Below are 26,681 nucleotides of genomic sequence, written 5' to 3' on the forward strand. Positions count from 1 at the left end.
GGAGCATTGTTGCTCTTCTGCCAGCAAGAAATTAAATTTTCTGATCTCATTTGGAACACTGTAAAAAAGGAAAAAGTACATGGGTGATACTTTTGAAGAATAATCACCTAAATATTAATCAATTATTTTATTTCTGCTGCAATTATAGTTACATTTATTAAAAGCAAAGAGGGTTTCTTTTCCTCAATCAGAAACATATATGTAAAAACATATGAAAGCAAAAGCTTTCACAAAAAAACTGTTTCACATTTCATTTTTGAGATTTAAAACAGATGAACTTTCTGTCATATATTAAATATTGGCACAACATCTTCCCTTCATTAAAAGCTTTTGGTTAGAAATTAGAGTTATATATTACTGGTTTTCATTCCTTAATTTCTATTTTTTATTATTCCCAGGCTATGATGTATGTTCATTACACCTTATAAAAAGAAAATCTCAAAATCAAATATAATCTTATATAAAAGATCAGAGTCCAAAATACATTCAATATCACATTATGCTATAACTTCCATTAAAACACACAAACCTGTGAAAAATAAAACCACAACATTTATCCTCACGTATGAAATCGGTTGTATTTATTTAAATAAAAATTACGTATAAAGCTTGCTAGCAACAGGTATTGGACAGTAACACATACACATTAATGGTAAGCCCTATTGCTATGTACAGTTATTTCTCTTACAGTTACCAGAACCTATTACTGTCTAAAAATTTTTTTACTCTTTATAGGGTAGATTCTAAACCCTTTCTACCATCTTTCCTGACGATAAGAGAGTTACTATGGGTTTTGCTGGAAGAATTCTACTGAAAGAACTATGCTGTCCTTAAAAGCCAGGCAGCCCTAATGCATGCAAACAGAAAAACAATTGTGATCAAACACTTTGCTTGATAGGTATCATCAACAAAGGAAACAACTAAAGATGGTTTTAAAAAAAATAAATTGCTAAGTGTTCTGTAATGCAAGCAGCAATAAGCCATTTTAAGTTCCAGTGTAAGTTAATTTTCCAGAAAGCAATAGTATGTTCTCAAGACAAGTTCAATTAAGAGAGAAGAATTTTAAAGACCAGTAAAGCATCATTCTGTAATGGCATTATATCTGCTGTGGTCAAAAGTAGCCACATTTATAATGCTGTACCAGGTAGTATCACTAAATACAAAAAAAGATCCTTACCTGGACTTATTTTTTCTGCTGTATCTTCTTCATCAATCTGTCCCTGTGAAAAATGGAGGAGAAAGAAGTGAAGAGTTCACTCAAAGAAGTGAAGAGTTGCACTCCTCCTGCCCTTTTTGCACATTGTAGTTACTACAATCAGAAAAGAGGAAGGCATGGAAAACATTTTTATCCATACCTGTTAAAAGAAAACCTTAGGACTTGCAATTAAGAGCAAAACATTTACATAAGTCACTTTTCTTGTGTTACTACGTAAAATTTACTTTCTTCTATTAGGAAGGCTGTTTCTTAAAGCAAGGGGTAGGGGGGCAGAAAACTATCTTCATACTAAGAACACTGTTTTCTTCCCAGTTCCATTTGTTATTCCTCAGTATAATGAAGAAAAAGAAAAAAAAAAGGCAAAAAAAAAAAAAAAAGGCGCTGAAATTTAACAACAAAAAGATAATGTTCATTATAGAAACGACCAACTCTGTTAATTTAGTCACCATTTTCTTGACCTGGATCTGTCTCTTCCATTAACTGCAAACTATAGCACTCTTCTTTTTCCTTTTTATTGCCAGAGCACAGGAAAAATATTTTTCTTGGTAGCATAAGTACATCACCATTAGTCTAATGACTAAGAGTGTGCAGATGTCAGGAGCTGAAAAACCAGATTTTTGCATAATTGAACATATCTTGTGACTGTTTCGTAACTCTAAACACTAGATGCTGCTTTAAATTACTGATCAGATAAATATGGTCATCAGAGACACCAAGGTATTTGACAGTTCATGCACATTGCATGATCCTCAAATTCTATCCAGCTGCCTCATCTGCTAGCTTCTATCTACTGAGAAATATTCTGTGGTATAATCTTAGAAATCTCTGTCTCCTATATCCAGTGGGGTAACAGACACAATTTGTGCTCCCATCTTAGAGGGAGAAGGGTTCATAAAAGGTTTCTCTTCCTATTTCTCCCATTTATAGGAATGAGACTATCTAAGTTTCTAACAAAATCAGCATGATTTCGCTACGTGATTGGGACCTTCCCTCAATAGCTCACTGACCAGGGAATCCCTACTATACGTGAGAAGTCTGAAATTCAGATCACTGGAAACCTAATCCTTCTCACTACATCCCCCTTTAAAATAATCTGTATCTTTAAGATACTATGCTTATAATTGGCTAAAATTACAAGATGGACATAAGATACTAGATGGATACAAGAGGGAATGGAACTTAAATTTCAAACAAATAAGTCACTATCAGCAACTACGTATCTGTAAATCTAATTCTGAAATTTGTCTAGCCTCTCTATGTATTATTCACACACCCTATGTATTATGCACAGAAAGTTTGAGTTTAAAGGTGTTTTACAGAGAGAAAACACACATTTATCAAAAACTCAATGGAAATATCAACATCACGTTACTTTCAGACTAAAAACATCAAGTAACTTCAACCATCATAATTGGAAAGGAAATTACGCAAGCCTGAGAACAATATTTCATCTTTTCAAGAAACGGATCCTGCAAAACAAAATCATACAATACATAACTAGATCATGTCATCCACTGACAAAGAATTCTATTGAATTTGATATAAAGTACCTTTTGACTGTTTGAACTTAGGTTAAAACTCTCACACAAATCACAACACTTAATTACGGAGCTTACTGCATCTTCTGGTTGTGGTTCACTGCCCAATAGCTGACACTGACTAGAAGGGATTCTGAAACAAATAGTGATGCCGATGATCCTCCATTAGAACCAGCAAACGTAAACCACCAATTCACACAGAAAACCCCACAAAACACAGAAAATTAAACTGTGCACATAACAGCAAATAGGTATGAACACAGACATCAAAATAGTCACCTGAAGGCAACATCTCCATCTCTGGAAAGCAGGAAATGGAAAACATGTCAGATGGAGCACAGGTATGATATATTTTTAGTTTCCTTAAAGATAGCAACACCATAGGAATAGAGGATATCTCTTTTCGGCATAATAAAAATAAACACAAATCATAAGCACGGTACAAAGCTGGTATTAACAGAAATCAGCTGTTATTTTTGCCTCCCTAGCACGTAACGTGAAAGAAGTTTTCCAAGTAACTTCTGAGTTAAAAATAAACAGTTTCTCCTCATTAATGCAACCTTCTGAAATTTGGTAAGCCTGCGTAAGTGATAGCATGCCAGACCAAATTTCTCAATACAAAATCCCAGTTCTTCTACACTAAGAATCTGATTTTCTCTTAAGCCCTCAGATGTGCACATCGCCCTGGAGCAACAGTGCTACATACAAATGATCAGAGCACAAACCACATGGTTCCTTTGCCTCGGCTTGAAACAGATTCATCACTGATCAGTGTCTGGGAAAACTGTTCTGCTTTTGGTGCAAAGGCCCTTCAGCCAGCCTTCTGTGGGACAGCCACGGGACAGCAGCACGGAACCCTCAGATATAAGTGCACAAGTACAGTCCCTCGACGAGCCCTGGCATTTGTCGAGGCACTGGTGCCAAATACAACAAAAACCAAAGTATACTTTCTGTTCTGTGTATAAATCTTGAGTCTTTTGGGGAAGTAAGTTTGTGAGTTCAAAAGGAAGCCAAGCTAATCAAAACCGTCTTGCTTATGTCTTTCAGGTAAATATCTTTGAAAAATGTGGTACAGGATAAAACAGCAAATTCAGCAATGGTTTCCATCGTAGTCAGTCATTCAGATAAGGAGACCTGACTTGATCACATCATAAGGACTTACAGATGAATGAGAGCTTTACTAGTGGATGGCCCTTCAACAAACAAAAGCTGAAGCTGAAACAAATCAAATGCGGACTAAAAAGTGGCACACAAATTTAACAGGATGGACAATTAATTACTGAAACAATTTGTTAACACTTGTGGCCTTCTCAAATACTCAAAATCATTAGTGTTTGGTTACATCAGACCTTTCCTTTCTAATTCCCACCAAGCTCTATATACATACATACACGGTTTGAGAACTGGTAGCAGATTTTCATAGAACAATATTTCTTGGTAATATGCAATTGGAGAAGTAAACCAATTATTAACCCTGATGCTTACAGCTCATAAATGATATTTCTTACAAGTTTATGTAATGGAGGCTGTTCATTGCTCAGCAATAAAATTTCATACTCCTTGGTAATTCAAGCATTTGCATCAGATACACTTGCAAGGAAAATTATTTGCAGAGATTTCTGTTTACTACAGCTGCAACTTCAGAGAATTTGTGATTCTCCCTCCTACTTGTAACCTAAAGTGGCATACAAGGAGTGGCATGCCCACAATTTGGGAAACATTATAACCTCTGACATGTCACATCAAGAGCTACCTCTAAATAATGCATACACATTTATTATGATGCAAACCCAAATGCATCCTTCATGGGCTGAATTAATTTAGCTGCTAACCAGAAGCTTCAGGATTCTCCTTAATTTCAAGACCTAGATGAGATTCCAGGAATATCTTCTAAAATATCATACCCCCAGAACAACGGTAACATGGGACAGCCAGCAAAAAGAAAAATATTGGGGAAATACATCTTCTGTGTTACACTTGGAATGCAGAATAACTAAATATTACATATACAATAAAACCAAAACCAACACAGAGAGAAACTATTTTATTATACAAAACATCTAAAGGCATAAGACTGTCACAGAAAAAATGAGGAACTCTGGCTAATAAGTATCTCCAAGATAAACTAAAGGTGTACCCCAATCTCCCTTAAAAAAGAATCTAACAGTGTAAAGTACATGATGTATTTATCAAGATAATAATTCATATGATTGCCATTTGCCTTTTTTATGCTGCACAATAAGAAATTACACGGACATGAAATTTGGTCTTGGGTAAATAGCTAATTGGCTTTACAGAACAACAGGAAATAGCTTTTATGGTAAGTACACATTAAACGCATTGTTACACAAAGTAGCTTTCGGCCTAATGACCTAATGTACACTGAGTAAGTCTGAAAATTAGCTCAGTGCCTGAAGTTCAAGTTATTCCATCTGTTTCTTCTTAGTATTCTGAAAAACAGTATTAGTACTTTTGAAGCACTTTATATTTCTCAAAGGTAAGATGCTAAGAGCATGCAAAATATTGCTACTACATTCAATCCAAAACCTTCATATGCAGTGAATCCTAGTGCTTCACTATTCTCACTGCTAAAAAAAGGTTTTTCTTCTGTTTCATCTGAATTTCTTGAACTGCAATCTCAGCCTGTTACTTCTTGTTTCACTCATCACAGGCATGAAAGTGAATTTGTTCCACATTTCTTCTTAGTTATTTGAAAACTGCTATCATGCTTTCTTTCATCTACTGTAGACAAAATCCATCTGAAATTTACATCGGAATTCACACTTCTCAGACTCTAAATCATTCTTAGAGTGTATTTCTAAATCCTTTTAACATTTTCTTTGAATGGTGTGACTATCAAACCTCACAAACATGGAATGGAGGAGCAGACAGGAAGCTGGGAAATTCTATAGTGTTCTTGAACCTACTATTATACAGGAAATATCTTTATGCTCTTATTACAATAATTATTCACCCAACGCTTACATTCTGGGCACTTCCATCCTTACTTCTCTCCTCTCAACATCCTGGCTTCACTCCTGAGACCTGATAGGTTCTCCACCACTTCCTTGTTGGCTCAACAGCTGTTCGCTCATGCTAGTATTCTCAGAAATTCACAATTTAGCCAAAGATGATCAGATTTTCATGGCAATTGAAAAATAGCCTCTAGGCTCATACAGACATCATGTTCCTTCTCTTCCAAAACCAAAATCAAACAGCTAACATTATAAACTGGATCATCTTACCATTTCCCTAAAATGACACGTGATGAAAGGCTGAAAGGTTTATGCATGACAAAGAAGATCTTACCTACAATATTTTTTGAATAATATTGGCTGTAGTTTAGGCTTGATAAACATACACACAGAAACCAGAAAATCATCGCTATTATAATACCCATACTTTTAGCAACCTTCAGTAAATACCGTCTTTGTTGGACTAGGCGATCTCCAGAGATCCCTTCCAACCACAATGATTCTGTGATACAAAAGGATCACTGTGCTTTCTTGCTCCTTAAAGTAATGAATTGTTGATATGAAAGGTTGAAGAGACCCAGTATTATATGAATAAAAGCAACTATCCACAAAAAGGGCTTTGATGCACAGAAAAAAAAGAGGAAAAGCAATTTTAAAATTGCATAATAATGTACAAATCAAAGGTTCTCTGTCCATAAACAAATTCAATTTTAAATCAAATGTAATGTACAAAAGATGATGACTTCCCTGGAAGACACAATATTAATTTTACTAAATGATTAATCCATTGGTGATTATGGATAATGAAATGATGATTAGGGTTTACGAATGAAATTATGTCATTTTATCAAAGAATAACATTGAAGTAATACAGTAATTACAATATATTTAAGAGAAAACAAGAAAAGACTTTAAAGTATGCATGAAAATTATTGTGTTATGAAAAAAAGTTGTCAACCTCTTATTGGACTAATGCACACTGAAATGTAGTAAGGCACTTTGCTCAGTATTTACATATGGAGAAAACTTCATGCTGCATCATTCTTCTCCAGTCCAGGAACCAATAAACGTTATGCATGACAGTATCTGAAGGACTTTGCCAATTACCATTAGCCTGAAGGCAGTACACAACTAAACCATGAACAAAAAGGCCTTAATTTTCTTTTTAAAAATAAATGACATTTATTTAAGAAGAAACACATTTTACATTTGTCTTAGGAGATGCCTTAAATCATAGCTTCCCACTGCTGTAGCAAGATAAAATAGTAGAAACAGAGCAGTTAAGGAAGGGCTTTGGTGAAGGCGTATCTCATTTCAGAATCATACCCTTGACTTGCAATTCTGATGAGGACATTGTGCATTCAGCAGTGCTAGAAAACATGATCTGGATCAAAATCAGCAAAGTTTAAATTAGCCCAACTGGCCGTTATGTCTCATGGTTGCAACCAGCATTGGAACAAGAATGTGAATACATAAATGTCTTTTTTTCTTATCCATTTACACTTCTTTTTTTCTCTCTCAGTATTTTTCCCCCACTAACTAACCATTAGCACTTTCTACCCTAATGAAGTAACCAGTGTAGGTGTGCCAAGATGACAGCACTGTTCACCGCTTCACACAGGTCCTCGGCCACAACACGGTCACTGTTGCAGCCAAACACTTTTTGCGTTCGCTGTTAAAAGTGCCAAAGAGATATTTCGGAGTTGCAGAGGGAAGCATCTCTGGGAAACAGTATTACATTTTAGGCCATCGTACGATCGTTTTCAGGAAGCCTTTTTCATTAGACAGAATAATACAACGTTCCCTGGGGAAGGCAGCAGAGCCGTTGCCACCTGCTCAGTGGGTCCTCAGACCGGGGCAAGGCAGGGTTGCTTTCCAGCACGTCCCCCACCACAGGCTCATAAAATAACGGTGGTGAACTTGGACACCCTAAAGGGCGCATGTAAAGCCCCCAGCCCCTCAGAAGCACTGCCTCCAGCACCTCACAGCCTTCGAGCTGGGGCGTCTCAGCGCTGGCGCGCAGCACCAGCCTTACGGGAACGCCTCAGCCCTTCGCGGAGCCCTCCAGAGCGGCCTCACCCCGCGGGTCTGGGGCCTCCCGCGGGACAACACAGCCCTCGGGGTGCTGCAAGGACACCCGTGAGCTGCAATGCAGACAAGGAGACAGCCACAGCCCTTCAGTGAGGGAAGCCTACTGACAACCCGCCCTGCCGACAACATGGCGGAGAGCAAGCGGAAGCGCTCGCCCCGCCCCCTCCGGCCGTCGTCCTGGCAACGCCCCGGGCTGTGACGGGCCCCGCCCCGCCTCGCTGCGCGGGCTCGCAGCGGGAAGGGGGAGGGACTTCCGGGCCGGCTTGCCCTCCTCGGAAATGACATCAGAGTGTCAACATGCAAGATGGCGGCCCATCATCGGCAGAACACGGCGGGGCGGCGGAAAGTGCAGGTGAGGGCGAAGTAGGGCCCGGTGGGGGGCTGCGGGGGGGCGCGGCGGGGCTCCGGCAGGGCCGGATCCTGGCGCGGCCCGGAAGGAGGAGGACGGGTGGCGGCGGCGAGGCGGAGCGCGGCCCGGGAGAGGGGCGGTGGCGGGGGTGGGGTCAGCGGGCGGGGGTGGCGGGGCGCGGCGGGAGGGCGCCGGGCCAGGGTGGGCTCTTCTCAGGGACGCTGCCTCCCGGCCCCGGGGCGCTGTGGCAACGGCTGCTCTCGGCTGGGGTGGGGGCAGGTGTTGGGGGTTTCTATGGCAACACGGTCGCCGCCTTCCCTTTCCCAACAGCGCTGAGGTGACGGGGAGACACCCCGCGCACCCCGGGTGGCGCTGCCCACCGCCGCTAACACCCGTGGCGGGGCGAGTGGCTGCCCTTGGCTCCGCCGCCCGGGGGGAAGAGGGGCTGCTCTCTGCCGAGCGGGGCCGGGCTCCCCAGCCCGGAGGAGGCAGCGCTGAGCCACCCCGCCCGCCTGCCCCGTCCAGCTCCGGTCAGGGTTCCTCACGGGAACGCCGTGGCCTGGACCGTCTGGTGGGTGTAAACCTTCGCAGCTCACTTGAGAGACCATCACGCCTCGTGGTGTGGGCTCATATGTAGCTATGAGTACGCACTTGTGGCCTTGGCGGAGACTGGAATTATTGAAATGCATGTACGAAGTCAAGAGTCTTTACCAGTAAAAGTCATGCAGTGGTTTTGTTATGGTCCTCAAATTTTTGTTCTTCTTTGTGATAGTACCAGCACATTTTTACAGGTTTCACTGTGGAAAAGATTTAATGCTTTATCAATGTGCATGGCTTGCCTACCTCTAGTGGCAAGCACAAGTTTTGGCTGTATCTATCCACTGTGAGCAAAAGAAATACTGATTAACCCTGTAATAGCACTAGTATCCTTCCAAACAGAGGTTGGTTCAGGTTTTGAACCTGTCTTTTGCATTTTATCACGCAGAGGAAATGTGCATTTCTTTGTAGCCTTTAGTGGGTTTCATGGTTAAGGTAAGCTCTCAAGCAGTACTGTATTAAGAATTCCTTTGCCCTACCAAAAAAACCCTCTGACACTCTAAAATACAAAGAATCCAAAATTTAATATCCCTTTATTGACTTCATTGCCTGTGCCATAAACAAGTTTTTGCAGGTTGCTCTCCTAAGGAGGAGGATTTTATCATAACTACATTTTTCTTTGATGTAGTCCTTTTTATTTATGAAGTATCATTTCCCTGACAGCAACATGCATCAAAGAGTACATTGTTTCCTTTTTTACTGCTACATTCCTTTTCCAAACATTACTTAGCTCAAAAGTTTGTTTTTACAGGTGGTTTTGTGCTGGTTTATGATGTTGTCTTTTCCACTTCCATTGTGTTACATGATCTTTGTTTTTGTTTGGGTTTTTTTTTTTACTTCACTTACTGCTGCAATGGTCTGTGTCTCAGCCTGTACATTCTAAGTCTGTAGAGAACAGCTTTGGTTATAGTATAAGCATATCTAAACCTTGAGTAGAAGCTAGGTATTTTCTTGCACTCATACTATTTCACCTGTTTGGCTAGGGCCTGGATTTTGTTCATGTATTGGAATTATAAATGGCTGTTTTATCTGTCAGCCGCTAATGGAAAGTTAAAACCACTAGTGATTTATTTTGCTTCCCAATGGCTGAGCATTTAGGGTGCTGCTACATGAAGCTTTTGGGGGGGTGGGGGGGGTGGAGAAATTTCTCTCAAAGCTATGAGGCTAGGAGAAGAAGCTTTTTAAAAAAATACCTCTCGGGCATGGAGGACCTTGATTCCTTACATGGCAGGAGAGCTGACTGAAGTTTATGGAAATCAGAGCTGTTATTATCTTGGATGCACCTGTTTTACTGGTATGGAGAACTATCCAAAATAGTCAGGTTAAGGTGCTTCTGCATATAATTGTATGTTTGTAAGGGTTTAATCAGATAGATGGTTTAGGCCTCAAAATAAATTCCGTGCATAAAAAAAGGGAAGAAGTTTAATTATTTAAATGTAAGTCAGGCATTTGAAATGTCCAGTGGCAAGCTGTTGGTGTTTCTTAAGCTTACCTATGCCCATCTGAAGGCTGCAGTAGTGAGGTTGTCTGTTTTGGGAAGGGAATGGGGATGCAAAGGTGTGTCAGATACGGCTGTGTGGTGAGGAACATTTGGCCATATGCTGTAGCTTTCCAATATGTTACTGTGAATTAAGGCAAGATGAAGCCAATTTTCAGCAGGTGGCTTAAAGTAGCTGCTCTTGAGGGGCTGCGCTGTATCTGGTCTCCCAGACTTGCTGCCTGGCCAGAATATATTCGCCCCCACACTCAGAACATGGGAATTTTGCCAAAAATTATTTGGATCACCATCTTTCTTACAAAATTACTGAACGGATTTTAAACTTCTTTTGTCTTTAAGTCTTGTACAGAATAAGGTCTTTTTCCACTGGCTTTGTCATGTTTGTGCACTAACACTGCATTATGACAGCAAGTATAAAGTGGTGGAACAAAAAACCTTTACATTTAGAAAATATTTCAGCTACTGATTTTGTTAATAGTACCATTTATTAAAAGCACACTAGATTTTGGTTGCAGTCACTTACTAGATTTTTGTATCTGTCTAATTTTTGTATTTTATAACAAATATGTAATTTTTGTTTATAAATTGTATATATTTCATACATAATACATAAGCAAATGAATAGCTAGTAAGTTGATTCAACTGTAAAAGGATAAAACAAACTTTTTAATGCTTTCCATTGCTTTTATTGTAGGGCCTGGAGCACCTGATAAAAAATTCAAATATCAATATGTTCTTAATTTAAACTTATTTTAGGGGATATATCTGCACTATCAAGATACTAAGGCAGAAGTTTTTTTCTTGGTGGTTGACTGCTGCTTCTCTCACTTTTTTGATGCAATTCATGTCAGATCTCATAGAATCCTTGGAGTGATTTTGAGAAGTACCATTTTTTAAATTGCTCACAATAGTATTTGTGTCTTTGAAATTTTACAAACAAGGAACAAGCACTGTCAGAACTTGGCTGTTCATTGTTTCTTCCACAATGGTGGTGAGGTGGTATTTTTAAAAGCAGATTCTACCAATCTATTAAGACAACATCTGTTACAAGACATGTAGTGTAACAAGGATAACAGGATTTCACATCAGCAGATATACTTATTCATGAGGGAAATACATTTCAGCACACAAAGCCAAGTGAATTTCTTACAGCATCTACAATGTATCTGTTGACAATAGCTTTATCTCTGGGGCTCTTAGTCATTAAAATTTTTAGTCCTGGTCCACTTAGGGTACTGAATCCCATAAATTCTTTATAAGGAGTGTTCACCAACTTGTAATGTTTGTGCACTGCTGCAGTGAAAGGTTCTTATTCGTTATGGGAGTTTATAAAAGCTAGAGCAGTATAAATGTAAAAGGCCTTGGTCATTATTAAAATATTTCATATCCCACAAATCTTGCCCTTCCCAGACCATCATGGCTATAAAGTGACTATGATCTATATCATAGTCATTATTATCTTTGTGGTTTGCATCTGACGTTGTGAATCAACACAACCAACAAAACAGTAACATGCTCAGTCTTCCGTCTTTGAAGTGAATGCCAGTTGGTGCTTAGAGTCGTAACTTCCTTGTGACCTTCACAGTCTTTTCCAGGCAGAATACAATACCTTATCTAGAGTGATAAATACGTGTATGCTGTGGGTCAGAGTTTAATTTGATCACGGAAATTTATTCTCAGCCAAAAGCCTGTCGCTTTTGCATTGTTTAGGTGTATGTGTGTACACACATACTTGAACATATACTTTGTATTTTTATATTTGTTTGTATAGTTACTATGTTTACTAATAGTTCTTACACTACTATGATCAGTGACACTCAAATGTAAAAAAACCAAGCAAACAAAAAACATTTTCTCCCCAAAAATAAGATTATAATGGAGAGCCACATGTGGATTATCAGCAATCTTCTTCTGTTCATTTTGGTGAAATACTTGGTTTAGTGAACTTGCCTGCTGTCCATCACTCGTACACAAGTGTCAGATCTTTTAAATTAAGTTGTTGTTGATTTTATTGGTTCATTTTAAGTTCCCTGTGTTGAGAGGCATTTCAACGCCCTTTCAACAGTTTTGTGGAACCCTTGATTTGTCCCTTTGTGTTAATATATAAGTAATGCATTTGAATACAAGCCTGGATGCTTCTGGTGTTATACCTCTCTAAAAGACGTGGTGTACAGCAAATGTCTTGTGAGGTTATTTTTAGTTCAGCCACATATTCTGTGTGTCTTGTTCTAGTTTTTTTAATATATATGTATTTCAGTCCGAGTGGCTGGTTTGCAAGAGTGGACCACTTAAAGTGTTTTTTGTTTGGGTGAGAAAATAAATGTATTAAATATTTACAATGTAAGAAACTGACAGTTACTGGGATGTCATTAGGCCTCCAATAAGAGTTGGAGAGTCTGTTTTTGTGCCATAGTCGTCTTTTTCAGTTCATATTCTCTTCATGAAAAGTGGTTTGTCTTTTCCTTACCTAGCTGCTTAAATAGCAGTATTCATTTGAAATGTTGGTGTGGTATCCAGTAAACTTGCTAATCACAAAGTAATTTTCTTTCATCTTAATTTTCTCCACTTGTGCTTTTAGTATTGGAAATAAAATAATAATAAAAAAAAGGATTATGGAGCACATGGTGAATTGATGTTTAATTGGATTAGAATCACCTTTGTCATTGAAAAATGGCTGTCACAGTTTCTTCCCATGATGTGCAAAAAATTATCATTACCAATTCGTTATACAGTAGAGATTTCTTTTCTTCTTACTCTTGTATCTTAAATGTTAAGGCATTTTATCAGGAAAGGCATACTATTCCTTCTGTGGATGAAAAATAAAACTTTGTAGAATTATAAGTCTGAGGAAAGACAAAAGTAACTGATTGACTTCTATGAACAGTAGGATTCACTGCTAGATAATTTTGTAAGTGTCAAGCTTTGTTTTGTCATTTTTTTTTTCCATCAAAGCAGTCATGTATTTACATGCACAAGAAAATGGAATAGTAAGAACGCTCTTAGATCTACCAGAGACTCATTAACCCTGAAACAATATAATTCCTCTCTTTTTCTCAGTTCTCTTAAAATGTAAACAGTACTTGCCAAGAGATGTTTGACTAAATTCATGTATGGAAGTTATTAAAAGGAATAAAGGGCAAATTAAATTTGGCCTTCATTTGAATATTTCATTACTGGTGGTAGTGCGAAAATGTTGTCAGTCTTTCCCCAGTCATGTCTTTGAATGATGGAGGAACAGCGCCCAGTTGAGCCGAAAGCCACAGTTTCAAGGTCTTCTAGATGGAAATGTAAGTTATGCAAATTCCATTCTAGAAAGAAGTGAAAATTAATTTACTACATATAATCTCTGTGAGCTTTTTTCGCTGCTAGTTTCTGTTGAAGAACAATATTTAGCAAGAAAATATTTTATCCATTACATTTTAAGATATTATGAAGCGACTAATTCTGTGAGGATTAGAGTAGAAATATGATGCTGATTCTGTAGTCCTATGAAAATATAAATCATACGTGAAAAGTACCTTATTTACTAGAGTAAGACAGCATTTGCTTTTTTGCATTTTTAAAATTATTATTTATGGCTCTTCATTTGAACTCCTCTAAATTAAAAAAGTAACATGATTATGAGCAAAAGCTCCTTAAAATGCTTGGGTGACTAATATAGCTTGACAGTCGTATTTATGAGTGGAGTAAAAAGCTCTATATTACACCTGAAAATATAATAAATATGGGAGGTGACTGACAGAAGAAGAACAAACCCCAAAATTGAAGATTTTTTTTAAAATATCCTGCAGTTTGGAGAAGCAAGAGCTGAAGGGCCTCTGCTGATCTTGTCTGACACTATTTCAGGAAGAGATTGTTCTCCCTAGTAACTAAAATCAAATTTCATCCACTGACCTATAGATTTAGAATTCCTTTTTGTCTTACCTGCTCACATTTAGTATTTTCACCTGAGTATTTTCATTGGTTCTATTCAAGGAGTTTGAAAGCAGTGTGACTTTGATGGCCATCCCTTTACCTTGTGTTTTGTATCACACTGAACCTTGACTTTGTAACATTCCTTTACTCAAGTAGTGTGTGCGGGTCTTCTAGCAATGTAGACATGATATGATCAAGCCAAGGTGAGGAGCTGCACATACATCTTGCTCTCTGCACCACAAAAAAAATCCCACCCAACCCAAAACCTCAGGTATTGGAAGTGTTTTAACATAACAGTTATGTGTGTTTGATGGTGTCTTCTCTCAGTAACATCTTTGAAGCTATGTGTAGGTGGAGACTTGAGCATGGATAGCAAGAATATTATGGATGAGTTTGGAATGGGTGAGAGAAGCCAAGAGTGCTGGAAAGTAAGACGCAATCTGAAACTGGGAGGAAGAACTGCAAGGACTGTGAGTGGCTAACAAAGATAATGAGCAAGAAGTGCTTTAAGAGCATTGGGGCATAACATAATAAACGTAGTAAAGAACTTGTGGATTGGTAATGGAGAGTATTAAGCAGAAGGCTCTTATTTTATTAGGAGGCTTTTAATTTTGATCCTCCAGTGTTGGTCTATAGAGCTGTGGCAGCTGTTTCTGAAACAGAAAACAGGACTGGATGTGTGCTTTCTAGAAGCATCAGTTCCCTTACTGTGCTCTACTAGGACGGCATAATTCAGTTGAAGTGTTGCTCACATTCACCAAATGGACCTGTCAGTTCTTGTGATGTAGAATCTGAGATGCTGTAAAATGTTTCTTCAATGATAAGGACTGCTAAACATTTTGTTTAATTTGTTGTTTTTATTTTGTGTAACTGAGATCTGATCTGGAAAACATTTTCTTTATACCGCTATAATGTAGTTACTGGAGTGAAAAATTGCTTTCAGATCTCTAGCCCAAGACTACTCCTTGAAAGCATTTTCAAAACAGTGGTACTTACGTATCCAAGTGATTCGTGCTGTGGGCAGATTGGATTATACCAAGCCTAAAATTTTGCCTTGTTCTTATCATGTTTTACAGAATCTGGGAAGAGGCATAGCTGGCAGCTTCCTTTGCTCTTCTCTGTGTGGGCTTTCCTCATACTAATGCAAAAACCCTGTGTAAACCCTGTGATCAGGAGAGATGCAGCACAGTGTAACTGTGTTTACTGAACAGTAATAATGGAGAGTGCTGCAGCCTTTGCAGTATGTCTCCTAAAATCTCCATTTAGTGTTTATGAACAAAAGAATGAAATAACCTGTACGTGCAGTACTGTCAAACAAGAAGGAAAAGAAACTAAAGGAATAATTTTTCTGAAAGAGCAGTAAATATTTTTGCTTCTTATTATATTAGAAAGTAGGTAGTTCTTAAAAAATTGGTCTCAAAATAATAGTGACATCTGAAATAGCTGGAATTTCTATTTGCAGTCTTTAAATGTTTTGTAGTCCTTAGTCACCATATCCTCTCCCTTGTGAGTCTGGGAAGTACTGTCATCCCAGCTATAGAAACTACGAAACCTACTTAGGAAGTGAGACTCAAACTCGGTGTGTTTGAGATCACCCAGAATATCTGTGCAGAGCAGGGAACTGAACTAAGGACTCCCTGGGTCGAAGCTGGAGTTGTAGTGATTAAATTATTTTTGGGCTCCAGTTCTAGCACTGCTGATACCTTCTCTATGATTCTTCCCCATTTTCATGGGGGAGGAGTAATTGAGGTGGTACAGGTAACTCTCAAACTGACAGACTTCTTTAATGCTTATAAAGCTCTTAATATTTTCTACCTTTTCTACCTTACAGAGATGAAATTAGTTGTTAGGATTTTATGGCCAAGTCAATATCTTCATACCATAATTGGATTTGTGTAAATGTATTTTAGGTTTCTTATGTGATTAGAGATGAAGTGGAGAAGTATAACCGAAATGGGGTAAATGCACTTCAGCTGGATCCAGCATTAAATAGACTCTTCACAGCAGGTCGAGACTCTATTATAAGGATATGGAGTGTCAATCAGCACAAGGTAGGTAATGAGAGGATTCCTATGTCTAAACCTACTTTTTTCCAAGTTACCATGCTAGTAAGCTGCCTACGGGTGGGCATCTAATACTGTTTTTTAACAGCTGCCAATTATTATGATAAAATCATTTTGATATTGCTCATACTGTGATAACTTGCATAGCTATAGAGTTCTTTCACAAAAAGATTCTGGGATAGTGACTTCAAGCAACTCTGCTTTAGGCAATTTGTGATCCATTTGAAGGTTAAAGAAAATACCACAACAGGATCTGATAGTCACAACCTTTTCTATTTGTGATGAGATCTTACAAACTTTTTTTTTTAATTTGCAGCAAGACCCTTATATAGCATCTATGGAACATCACACAGATTGGGTAAATGATATTGTGCTCTGCTGCAATGGGAAAACGTGTAAGTACTTAAATGTTTGAAAACTACAGTATTCAGAAATTGGGTATAAAAGTATATTGTCCGCTGCTTTAATTATTTACATCTTTTCTTAGCATGTAAAATTAATTTGTGATGTGTATTGTAAATTTGATGAATAGTGTGAGCAGATATTGTAATGAAAATTTAAATGTGTATATAAAGGATTCCTTTAATCTTTTGAAAAGCGAATTAGAGTAGTACCAATATGCTCTAAAGTAATATACAAGCCATTAATGTTTACTCTTTATTCTTTCCAATTTAGTGATATCTGCTTCTTCGGATACTACTGTTAAAGTGTGGAATGCACATAAGGGATTTTGCATGTCAACACTAAGGACGCATAAGGTGAAAAACATTATCTATAAATACTGTGTGTTATCACTGACAGTCTTTTAAATATTAAGAACTAGACTTCAAATAGATAATACTGTTGATTAGTGTTATATTTACTTTATTGTAGGATTATGTGAAAGCCTTAGCATATGCAAAAGATAAAGAGCTGGTAGCATCTGCCGGGCTGGACAGACAGATATTCCTCTGGGATGTAAATACTCTAACAGCACTGACTGCCTCAAACAACACCGTAACAAGTAGGTACCAAGGGAAAGGAGGCAAATTCAATGCATTTTATTGAGTAGCATAATCTGTGAAATCAATTTAAAACTATAGATACAGTTTCTAATGTACATAAAAAATATGCAAGTTTTTAAGGTGGTATTAGTGTGTAATCAGTCCATTTGTTGCATTATATAATAGCTGAAAATCTAGAGCAGCCAACAGTCATGGCATTTAGAATAAAGGACAGGTCTCTTTGAACATTTTCTCCTGAATTATAGTGTGCAGGTATTCTCTGAAACTTGACGGAGCTTTAGCTCAAGAAGCTTTTTGCTCCTCAACTTACCTGTTACAGAAATTTTTCCTTAGGTTAGTTGTCAGTGCAGTTTCTGTGTATTATAATTGGGCTTCAATTTGTCTATACAGATGCTGAAAAAAACCGCAGTGTGACTCCTAAAGCAGGTCTTCATACATTTATCAAATCTATCTGTCAGAAGAATAAAGTTACTAGATATATTAGATTAAAAACCATGCAAAATAATACTAAGCACTAATTTACATGTAAGGGTAGCGTACTAGTGGGATCTAACTCACTCAATATTAGAAGGCAAGTGGAAACTACTTATCAGGGTTAATCCTTAATGTTATCATCTTTTAGGAAGTCATCTGTCCTGCTTCTCTGTCCCAGTAAAGGCATTATGGTATATTATGAGTTCTTTTCCCATAGAGCGATTCCAACACTGCTTTCTTAGAACAGACAGGATAGAGCTGGTTAAGTTTCTCTTCTGGAAAGCATGACACCAATCTTCAGTTAGATTTGATTGCTCAAGTGAATAATATAAATCTGGGTCATCAGCATCCTGGTTTGTATTGGCTATTTTACAGTATATTTTTTCAAAAAGAGGCCTAGTTTGACCACAGTGTGTGTTGCTGATTGTAGGTAGGTTGCAAAAACAGTGTTCAAAGTGACTGATCTTTTTCGGTTTATATTAGTGTTTGATATATGTTTAAACAGTAGCAGAGTCTCAGGTGTACGCATTGGGAAAGAACATACTGTCTTGCTACACTGCCATACTTGAATTTTCTAAATAAGACTACGTGCTTCCTCATTCATAGGTTAGGAGTGACTCAAGAAAAATCTGCAAGACTGAAATTTGGAGCTGGCATGACATACTTTTAAGAAATTTCAGGAATATGTGATTCTGTAAATAAGAGGCAGGCATGTAGTTGTTTTGGTGTGGCTTTCTGTTTTGGCTAATTCTGAAGGGGGTGTTAATTTTATGGATTTGGTATCTTCTAAAACCAAGGATGCATCTGGTGGGCAGAACTGTCAGTTTTGTATTTGTTCTGTCTACTGGACTTTTTAATTCAAGTATGGCCTTATCTCTGTAGCCTTCAGAACAGAGATGGCTTCGTGAGCTGTGTTGCACTGTTGTGTCCCTGCCCACAGCAGGGTGTTTGGAATTAGATGATTTTTCGAGTTCCCTTCTGACCCAAACCAGTCTGTGATTCTATGATAATAGTATGGAGATGGCACATGGCTGCATATAGCTAGATTTACCTTATATTTCCCAGAAGTTTTCTTTCACTGGGAGCAGAATTATTTCATCACCAAACTTTGCTGATAACTCTAAATTACGCTGTCTGGTTGAACAGGGATTGTTTTTTAAGGAAGAATTTATTTGCTGGCTTGAAGGAAGACTCTGTTGTGGGGGGAAATTTTTTTTCAATACCGCAATAGTGATACAGAACCTAAATGATTCAAATGAATCATAAATGGGAGACGGGGACTACTGAGGAGCTGATGCTTGTTTTGAGCCCCATATCAAATGGAAGTGGAGACATTACCTCTGAGATGACAGAAATAAGTTTGCATTTCTAGAGTTAGAACAGTAATGCTTCTTCATAAGAGGGAGGAAGGGGAAGTTTTCCTTTCTGGTGCTCCCAACTAATAATATTTCTATTGGGAAGAACACAGTATGTGTCCTTAAAGCTGCTTTTCCTCAGTCCTTTCAAACAATATTGATTTTTTCAGAGTGCAAATGAAGATTGTTCTTGTACAATAGTTTCCTGTCTGATTACATGGAAGCGACGTACACAAGCCAGCAGTAAAAGGAAGCCTATTTAAGAGTCTTTCAGTCAGCATAGACATAAATTTAAATTAAGTGGAGAGATTTTGCTTTTGAGAGGTAGCCCCTTCCAGAAGAGGGTGGAGTTAAGCTTTGCTTTTGTTCTGGCATAAATTTTGCCTCTGTACACTGAAGGTTCTCTCTTCCATTCCTGATCTCCAGCTTGTGATAACTGCAAATTATCCTTTCATAGATTATGGTTGTTGAACAGTGTGCTAACCTTCAAGACTTTCAGTTCTGCTTTTTGCCTTCAACTATCCTTTGAAGACAGTGGAAGACTGTCCCTTTATTTTGGCTATAAATAATAGATTTCATTTGAAAGTTTACATTTGGATAGCAATATCTAGTGGTTAAGAGGACTCTGAAGTAAAGCTGCATAATTCTTCCATTGTGACAAAATGTTTGTGTGTTAGAAACTTCTTTCCATACTATACATAAATCGTTATATATAGTTTCACATTTTTGCTAGCGGTACAGCTTGTTGCTCTCCTCAGCCTTCTTGGCATGCTGATTGTATGGTTTGGGGGCTTGACGAAATGCCTGATGGTGCTCTCTAAATAGATGATTTTCATTTGCTGTGTCTGTTTCATTTGCTTTTCCTTGTTGAGGGATTGGTACTTTAATCTCTCCAAAAGTAGATTAGGCTAGAAGGCACAGAATTCCTCAATTCTGATGGTAGTTGTGATGCTAAGGAATTGCCATATGGTTTTCACAAACTCAGAGGTAGCATCCGTGCCCAAGTAACACATTTCAGCACTGCGGTGTAACTTCAGTGATGCATCTCTGCTGAACTAAGAAAAGAGCCTTTAATATATAACATAGAATTTTACTGCTACTTGTCTTGAAAAAAAATCTCTGCACTTAAATCCAAATGCTCTGTGTTATAAGATATCATAGAATTGTATAGGTTGGATCATTCTCTAATAGAATAGTTGAGAAGAGCAAGAGTACCTTGATGGTCCTGGCAATGAATGCCTAAAGGTCACTGAGATTGAAATGACCCTAAGTCTGAGGGGTTACTTTGTTTTTATGCAGCGGTAGGTTAACAACTGGGATGGGGTTTTTCTACCAGTATGCTGTCTATAGTCTTTCTTTTTTTTTTAAAGCAACTCTATATATGGGGTAGAGTGGCACTATTTTCATGGGTCAAAGGGTATTAAAATACCCTAAAATACAGGTTTTGAGTGAATATAGGTGTTTTTCAAATGACAGCATTAAAATTGAAAATGAAAATTTTATTTTGCAATAGCTTCTTCCCTGAGTGGGAACAAAGACTCTATCTACAGCCTTGCAATGAATCAAATGGGAACAGTTATTGTATCAGGGTCCACTGAAAAGGTAAGTAAAAGTCTGGTAAGGCTCATTCCACTTCAGTTTAAAGATTCATATGAAGAGACTATTTTATTCATATTCAGTGTTGTGGGTTTTGTGTTTTTAATAGTGAGGGTAGACAATTTTAAGTGGGAGTGTAAGTGTAGGATACAATTACCTACCTCAGTCTGAAGATGTGTATATATCCGTATAGCTTTAATACACAGAAGACACAATTGGATCATCTTGTGTAACCCTCTCTCTATCAGACATCATTACGTTTCACCACAAGAGCTCTGATTTTGAGGGTTTGTTACTGGGATGATTATAAAAACTGAAGCAGTTGCCACGGGTAAGAAAGAAGTGGTGCCAGCGATTTGTAAGTCCCCTACAGGAGGTGGGAAATGAACTCATGAAGTTCAAGTGTTACCAAGAGATAGCCCATGCTGTTTTTTGTAAAGGAAGATGAAACACCCTAAAGTCCCCTGCAAGTTGGGTTTTTTTACCTAATCTAACCTTGAGAGAATTTTATTTTCAAGTCAATATGAAAATAGGATACATGAGCAAAACGCCTGAGAAGAGTCTCAGAATCTTTTTTTTTTTTTACCCACATCACACTATCCTGTTTCCAGTCACTTCCATTCCTTGATTTCTTAAGAAGACAGAAGAAGTCAGAACAAATTACATTAAAACCAAGCAAAGAAAATCATATCTGATTACTAGAGCTGCATAAGACGTAGTTCTGTCTGTCTTGTTCTGATGAGGTATGTTTTTGGTGGTGGATGTCTGTGTGCTTGGAATAAGGGTCAGTTTATTCAGAAAGGCTTAATTTTCTGTAAAGAAAATGCATTCTTGGGAAGAACAATGTTAACGCCAGTTATCCAATGTCTATTTATGTAGGTTCTAAGGGTGTGGGATCCGCGAACTTGTGCAAAATTAATGAAACTCAAAGGGCACACGGACAATGTAAAAGCTTTGTTGTTGAACAGAGATGGCACCCAGGTATGTGCTTTAACTCGAGACAAAGACATTTTACAGAATGCAGAAATGTCCTTAGTCTTTTTCTTTTTCTTTTATACATAGATTACCGAAGGTAGCTTAACAAGTATTTTACAGATACAGTGATTAAAAGAGGGAGGCTGGTGTGTGAAAGCTCTATGTTATTACAGGTCCATCTAGGTATGGAGGGGATGGTTTACATAAAATGTCTGGAAATTGTGGCTAGGGTTGTTAACTGATAGTCTTCATTTAGCACTGTTGTATTGGAATTGTGAAAGTTCTTTATGGAAAAAAATATTTTTAAAGACTTAAATCAAGCAGGTATTTAATTATGATTGTTGTTGCTCAGTGTCTTTCAGGCAGCTCTGATGGAACTATCCGCCTGTGGTCCCTTGGGCAGCAGAGATGTATAGCCACATATCGAGTCCATGATGAAGGGGTTTGGGCTCTGCAAGTCAATGAAGCCTTCACTCATGTTTATTCAGGAGGAAGAGACAGAAAGATTTATTGTACAGATTTACGAAATCCTGACATCCGTGTGCTTATCTGTGAAGAAAAGGCACCAGTGCTTAAGGTAATTGAGTTTAATTCAAAGAATCACAGAATGGTTGAGGTTGGAAGTGACCTCTGGAGGTCATCTGGCCCACCCACTCCCTGCTCAAGCAGGGCTACCTAGAGCCAATTGTCCAGGACCTGGTCCAGGTGGCTTTTGAATATCTCCAAGAATAGAGACTTTGCCACTTTTCTGGGCAACCTGTTCCAGTTCTCAGTCACCCTCGCAGTAATAAAAGTGTAATTGTATTGCATGTTGTCTAATGAAATAGTGGCTTGAGGTATAAGTTGATAGAAGAACGTGTCTTGGGTAACAAGTGTTTATTACACCACATCTTCAGTATATTGGCTTTGTCTCCTAAATTATGTCTGAAACTTTATTGTCTGAAGAAGATAAATTCCTGGCAGCTACTTAAATATGCAAATTCAAATATTACTGAAATTGAATATGCTTCAGACATGAAAAGTTGTTTTTACCAGACTCTAGTACAGTTTTAAGAAACTAAGCTGGCATTGTCAAGACAAAAGGACAAAAAAATGGATGTTTCTTAGCAGCAATAGATACACAGAGGGTTATGTTAGAATATGTTGCATACTCACAGGAACCAGCAGTGAAATTTGTGGGGTTTTTGAACACCTAAGCATGATGTTTTCTTAATGGGAGAAAATTGCGTGCACATGTCTGAGTCTTTTGAAGAACTGCTTTTTTGATAATTTTTTTTTTTTTTACTGTCCAACTGTAGATGATGTGACCTAGAAACACATAGGTGTAAAGGCAGTGAGCAATTGAAACAGATACCAGTATCTAAGCAATCTAGCTTTCCTTGTGAGTGAACTTTGGTTTAATGTGTTCAGACAAAATCCTGGCTATATTAACTGTATTTTTGAGAAAGTCAGAATCAGACTTTTCAGTTCAAAATGGAAAATGACAGCTATGATCAGCTGTACAAAGATCAGAAGGGGTCTCTAAGATCTTTGCTACAGTGATTCGTTATTGTCCAAGAAATGTAACAACAAAGCCAAATGCATAACAGTCTGCTTTTTCATTAGTACAGAACTTTTTATGTTCTCTTTGTAATGATGTGAAGTATCTGAATACAGCGTTATTCAGAAAATACTGTATTTATCAAACTGTCAGACAAGATTGCATCATGCTAGAAGCAACTTTATATACTGCTTGTTTAGATACATTGCATCTACTGTTGCCCATGTCCAGAATCTATTTGTTGAATATTTGAAATAATTTCTCTGGAGTTTCAAAAATCACAGCTTAGTTAGTTTTCATTTAAACTTTGTATTCTTTAGTAAACTGAAAGTAGTGCTGTTTCTGAGATACATTCAAGTATGGGAGCAGGTCTACACAAGCAAATATTAATTGAATAAAGGAAAATTAAGTTAAACATGCCTGAAAGTATTTGTGGTTTCTTTGTTTAGATGGAACTTGACAGATCAGCTGATCCTCCTCCAGCACTTTGGGTTGCAACAACTAAATCCTCTGTGAATAAATGGGTGAGTGATGTATTTTACACTCTGTGAATTCAATTAAGCAGTCGTGGTGTTTGCACTCTTGGTTTGGGAGCTGTTGGACTGTTGCTTGCAACTTGACTGTGACTTGCTATGATCTATAAGCTTTCTTTAAAAAAATAATATGCTAATATTGAAACTGATCAAAAGACATTAAGCTTTGATTTGCTGTCTATTTATGCTGCTTTTAGAAATAAATTATCTTCCTCTGAACTGGACGGTTAACAAATAGCAGCATGAACTAAGCGCTGTTACAGATAAAAGCAATTTATAGATTATTATGAATGTGTCATTATTTTATTTCTTTCTTTAGACTTTGAAGGGAATTCATAATTTTAGAGCATCTGGAGATTATGATAATGATTGTAGCAACCCTATACCACCCCTGTGTACACAGCCTGATCAAGTTATAAAAGGTAAACAGCTGTTTTTCAGACTGCCTTATAAAATCTGTTATCATTACCAGAAATGGTAGATGTTTACAACTAGCTCAAGTTTTCGGGTGCCTGATACTATGATTTCAACCAAACCAAAACAAAGACAATGTGGTTATCACCTATCTAGTGTTAGCTACATTTAAAATATTGTTCAAACCTTGGTGATATCCAAGTCTTATATAAAATAGTGAAACCAAAGAACAATCACACGTGTCATGTTATACAGTTTAATGTAATATTAGGAAAAAAACCAACAACCAACACTGTAGTGACCTTAACTCTTTTTGTTTGCTAGGCGGTGCTAGTATTATTCAGTGCCACATTCTTAACGACAAGAGACACATATTAACCAAAGACACAAATAATAATGTGGCATACTGGGATGTCTTGAAGGTAAGTATATAATTTTGGATTAAGCGTCTGCTGTTGGATGCATAATTATTTTGCACCTTTTTTATGTAATATTTTTAGTGTGTAAGAGACCTATGGTAGAAAGTAAATTATCTTTCTGTCCCATGACTTAATGCAAAGATTGCTTTTGAAAAGGGAGGGGGCATTTTTGAGCTTTTCTGTATCTTTGCCCAATGCGAGGCTGATGTATTCGTTCACCTGAAAGTCAGACCCTTGAATTCTGTCCTGAAAATAGTAATGTTTGTTTTGATTGGGTTTTGTTTCAAAGAGAGCTTGTAGAGGCCCCTGGTCATGTCTGCCCAATGCAGAACAGAGTAACATAAGAAAGCTTAGCCCGCAAAAGGGAAACCTGTGCTTCAGGTCCTGCTGCAAACCTACAGATCCCAAGCGAGCGTGCTGACTAGCAGTCTGTGGACTATTCTGGAATTTATCCTTGTTAGTTGGAAATATAGCAGGCAGCGAGGCAGGACTGGAAGGACAGTTAGCAGAAAGAAGCATAGCTCCTGCCTAGTGTTACTTGCTCATCTGAGGAGAGACTTGGCGTGGCATTTCTTTTTTTTTGCTTTACCCAGTGATTTGTCAGAGGAGAAGGAAAAGGGTGTGGAGAGAAAGGACTGGAATCCCAGATCAGTGAGGTGGCCAGCAGTTTCTTCCTTTGCAAAATCCTGTTTGAAATTCTAAATCTTGTTTTCATCTTGAACAATGTGGTGCTCCATCCAAGATTAAGTAACGAAGTGCAGCACGCCCAGCTAACTACTGAGTTGCTGGCTGAAGGGAGGAAGAAGGGAATTAAGTTGGAGAATGTAGATTTGTACTAAAAATTATCTAGATTACTTTTGTGGAAAAGTGAATAGCTTTTCTTTCTTTCAGTTTATGGTTGGTATATACTTAAATCAGTATTAGATCTCAGGACCAAAGTCAAATGCTAATGATAATTTGTACCTTCATTCAATTATTTTTTCTCTTTTAAGGCTTTCAGAAGCATCTGTTAGATACGTTTAAATATGCATTTGCTTTAGAGATGAGGTTACTTGCCAGGTGAAAGTGTCATTGTATGTGTAGGATCACTGCACTCTAAAGCTGAGATTCTTTTTTGAATGTGCTGGAAGAAAATAGGGAAGTTTTCTTGCCTGTAGCTACACCCTCCAGTCTTTGCTTCCTGTAACTTCCTAGATTTTGAGGAAATAAGTCTTGCAAGGTTATAATCCTTAGACTTTGCTTAAAGCATGTGTTTCAGGATGACTTTGTAAGTGGAATACAAGGATTTTGATGTTAACAGACTTGCTTAAGGAACTTTAAAAGTATAAATTAAAACAGATAAACTGAAACAGGAAGAAAAGAATCTGCACACAGATGCACTCACTGCTGTTCCCATTGCAGTAGTTGAGCTGAATTTGTTGCTAGATTGGCAACAAGTATTGGTGTTTGGTGTTTGATAGAGAGTTGTACTGAAATATTGATACTGATGGGGAGAAGAATGACAGAGGGTGATAGAAGACAGCTATCTACTCAGCGATAGGGGAAAATGTTTTTTATTAATGGGAAGTAATACTTCCATACCATTCCAATGTCTTGATGCCACTACATCAGATATAAATAATAAGTAGCAAATAAAAATTATTTACCACATAAACTATTGTTTAATTTTTTTGAGAAAAGGTTGAACCTTTAACTTGTGTGTGTCTGGACTACAGCACTCTTGGAGAAATCATAATTTGTAATCATTCCAAGTGTGTATGAAAGTCAAGCAAATGATTGGAGGTGTTGATGTGACTCAATACTCAGAATTTAAAACCATGTGTATTTCATTTGGTGCACAGGCATGTAAAGTTGAAGACCTTGGGAAAGTAGATTTTGAAGAGGAAATTAAGAAGAGATTTAAGATGGTGTATGTGCCAAACTGGTTCTCAGTAGACTTGAAAACTGGGGTGAGATACAACTCCTAAGTCTGTTGTTCTGTCATACTTAATATATTTTCACATACTGTTTGTTCACAAAGGTTTTAGTGTGTTAAAATTTTTGAATAAAAATCATCATTTATCTGATGGGCTAGATTTATTTTGAAGCAAACCAGCAAATTTTATCTCAGTTCTTAATAATTTGAAAAA

General features: G+C 37.7%; 1 protein-coding gene across 1 annotated transcript in view; it reads left to right on the plus strand.

Moving 5' to 3' along the window:
• The first annotated feature begins 8,082 nt into the window (after window positions 1–8,082).
• Window positions 8,083–26,681, plus strand: part of WDR48 (WD repeat domain 48) — a 28,646-nt gene continuing 10,047 nt past the window's right edge. Inside the window, exons 1-12 of the mRNA XM_040589656.1 lie at window positions 8,083–8,172; window positions 16,090–16,230; window positions 16,559–16,637; window positions 16,918–17,000; window positions 17,116–17,245; window positions 20,589–20,677; window positions 21,551–21,652; window positions 21,999–22,223; window positions 23,636–23,710; window positions 24,039–24,141; window positions 24,458–24,555; window positions 26,394–26,501. Coding sequence (XP_040445590.1) covers window positions 8,125–8,172; window positions 16,090–16,230; window positions 16,559–16,637; window positions 16,918–17,000; window positions 17,116–17,245; window positions 20,589–20,677; window positions 21,551–21,652; window positions 21,999–22,223; window positions 23,636–23,710; window positions 24,039–24,141; window positions 24,458–24,555; window positions 26,394–26,501 — 1,281 coding nt within the window. The 5' untranslated portion in view covers window positions 8,083–8,124. The remainder of the gene's footprint in view (window positions 8,173–16,089; window positions 16,231–16,558; window positions 16,638–16,917; window positions 17,001–17,115; window positions 17,246–20,588; window positions 20,678–21,550; window positions 21,653–21,998; window positions 22,224–23,635; window positions 23,711–24,038; window positions 24,142–24,457; window positions 24,556–26,393; window positions 26,502–26,681) is intronic.

Source organism: Falco naumanni, chromosome 4 (assembly GCF_017639655.2).
Source record: "Falco naumanni isolate bFalNau1 chromosome 4, bFalNau1.pat, whole genome shotgun sequence".
Classification (NCBI taxonomy): Eukaryota; Metazoa; Chordata; class Aves; order Falconiformes; family Falconidae; genus Falco; species Falco naumanni.